We start from the raw sequence: 2,721 nt of genomic DNA, 5'->3' as shown, positions 1-2,721 counted from the left end.
TTAAAACCTGAATAACTAGTCCTGTTCTTTCTCCCCTCTTCCCTTACTGTCTTGTCAAATCTAGCGTCAGTGCAGATTCTGAGTGTGCAGAGTTCAATCAAGAACTCTGCTACCTCCTGGTCCATCAGCTCCACAGTCCTTCCTCCATCTCATACTAGGGTTACAGCAGAAATAGACTGAGTATACAAGCAAGAGTGTCTTACAGATACTAGTAGTTTTCAAATGTATGTTGATTCTGTTGTGATGAATAAAATTTTTAAATTATCTTAAAATATTACTAAATTGGCCAGGCGTGGTGGCTAACGCCCACAATCCCAGCATTCTGGGAGGACTGACTGAACCCAGGAGTTCTAGACCCACCTGGACAACATAGTGAGGTCCCATCTCTAAAAAAAAAAAATTTTTTTTTCCTTTAATTAGCCAGGTATGGTAGCATGCATGCGTATAGTCCCAGGTACCTGGGAGGCTGAGATGAGAGGACCACCCGAGCCCAGGAGGCCGAGGCTGCAATGAGCTGTGATCACACCACTACATTCCAGCCTAGGTGACACAGCAAGATCCTGTCTCAAAAAATTATATGAAATAAAATAAAATAAAATATTACAAAATTCACTGTATCATTTGTTTGTTTGTTTGTTTGAAATAGAGTCTCACTTTGTCACTCAGACTAGGGTGCAGTGACGCGATCTCCACTCACCGCAATCTCCGCCTCCCAGGTTCAAGCCATTCTCCCACCTCAGCCTCCCAAGTAGCCGGGACTACAGGCACTCCTCACCATGCCTGGATAATTTCTGTATTTTTAGTAGAGACGGGTTTCCACCATGTTAGCCAGACTGGTCTCGAACTCCTGACCTCAAGTGATCTGCCCACCTTAGCCTCCCAAAGTGCTGGGATTACAGGCGCGAGCCACCGCACCCGGCCTGTATCTTTTTGTTTTTATGCATTTCTTAATCAACAAATAATTTAAAATCTCACTATTATTATTTTGTTGTTGGCTTTTTTGGTTTTGTTTTTTTTTTTTTGAGACATAGTCTCGCTCTGTCACCCAGGCTGGAGTGCAATGACGCGATCTCAGCTCACTGCAACCTCCACCTCCCAGGCTCAAGCGATTCTCCTGCCTCAGTCACCCAAGTAGCTGGGCCTACAGGCGTGCACCATCATGCCCAGCTAATTTTTGTATTTTTGGTAGAGACAGGATTTCACCAGGTTGGCCACACTGGTCTTGAACTCCTGGCCTCAAGTAATCCACCTGCCCTGGCCTCCCGAAGTGCTAGGATTAAAGGCATAAGCCACCACGCCCAGCCTAAAATCTCACTATTATTACTTAAAGGTCCTTATGCTGAAAAAAGTAGGCAATCACTGTTCTACAGTAGAACGTAATAAAAGAGTTACAGGCATGGCAACCTAAACACAAAATGAAGTGATAGATACAATAAGAGGATATTTTCACTTATGAAGAAAACTGGCAAAAACTAGGATGTAGATTAAAAGAAGAAGAACACAATCTGGAGAAACAAGCCAACAGGAGGCTAACGTCTATCAACAGTCATTCTAAAAAAAGATAATTAGCAACAAATAATTAACAGAATTCAGAACCCAGGAGAATCACAAACTTGTAACCACCTAACAATATTGCTTTGAAATATACAGACCTAACACTGACAATTACAAGAAAAATAGACAGGTCTACAATTAGTATAGGAGATTTTTAACATATATCAATCATAAACTGATAGTTGAAACAGACAAATTAGGCTGTAAAAAATTGGACTAGAGCTCTTTCCCATCGGTGTGCCACTGAAGATCCTGGTGTCGCCATGGGCCGCCGCCCCGCCCGTTGTTACCGGTATTGTAAGAACAAGCCGTACCCAAAGTCTCGCTTCTGCCGAGGTGTCCCTGATGCCAAGATTCGCATTTTTGACTTAATAAATGCTGGTGGCATATCTCTCTTCAAAATCTGATCCTCAGTGGTTTGAACAGTCTCTTTTCCAACCCGGACGAGGTTGCTGACGGCCGCCTGCACGGCGGCCACGGGCGCGGTGAGGTCAGGAATGGCTTTGCCGTCCACCTCGCCCTCCTCGTGCATTATCACCAGGTGGGAGATCTGCTGTGCCACCGGCTCCAGGATGCTCTCGATCGTGCGCGTATGAAACACTGGCATCGCGGCGGCGAGCGGGGCGGCGAACCGCGGGCGACAGAGAAGTAGGATCCACGGGGCCAGGAACCGGCGAAGAGACAGACTCTGTGCAGCGACTCCTAATTTCTACTTTTAAAAAATCTAATTCGGCCAGGCACGGCGGCTTACACCTGTAATCCCAGCACTTTGGGAGGCCGAAGCAGGTGAATCCCTTGAAATCAGGAGTTCGAGACCAGCCTGACCAACATGGTGAAACCCCGTCACTGTTAAAAATGCAAAGTTAGCGGGCATGGTGGTGCATGCCTGTACTCCCAGCTGCTTGGGAGGATGAGGCAGGAGAATCATTTGAACCTGGGAGGTGGAGAGAGCAGTGAGCCCAGATGGCGCCATTGCGCCATTGTCTCTCCAGACTGGGAGACAGAGGGAGACTTCGTTTCAAAAAAAAAAAAAAAAAATCTAATTCAAATGCATTTTTTGTAAATTACTACATTGGGGGAAAAAATTTCAGGCTTAACACACTATAAACTGCCAATTAACCTCTGATTACATAAGCAAGAAATTTCCATCTTGACGTTACAAATTAA

At 45.3% G+C, this 2,721-nt stretch overlaps 1 protein-coding gene across 1 annotated transcript; it reads right to left on the bottom strand.

Moving 5' to 3' along the window:
* Positions 1–1,840: 1,840 nt before the first annotated feature.
* LOC116465154 (vinculin-like) lies at positions 1,841–2,197 on the bottom strand. The gene has a single exon (XM_032754284.2). The coding sequence runs from the start codon at positions 2,159–2,161 to the stop codon at positions 1,841–1,843; it is 321 nt and encodes a 106-aa protein (XP_032610175.1). The 5' UTR covers positions 2,162–2,197.
* Positions 2,198–2,721: the final 524 nt, after the last annotated feature.

This window comes from Hylobates moloch, unplaced genomic scaffold (assembly GCF_009828535.3).
Source record: "Hylobates moloch isolate HMO894 unplaced genomic scaffold, HMol_V3 SCAFFOLD_3441, whole genome shotgun sequence".
NCBI classification, from domain to species: Eukaryota; Metazoa; Chordata; class Mammalia; order Primates; family Hylobatidae; genus Hylobates; species Hylobates moloch.
The sequence above is the reverse complement of the archived record's forward strand: the minus strand, read 5'-3'. Positions and strand labels throughout refer to the sequence as shown.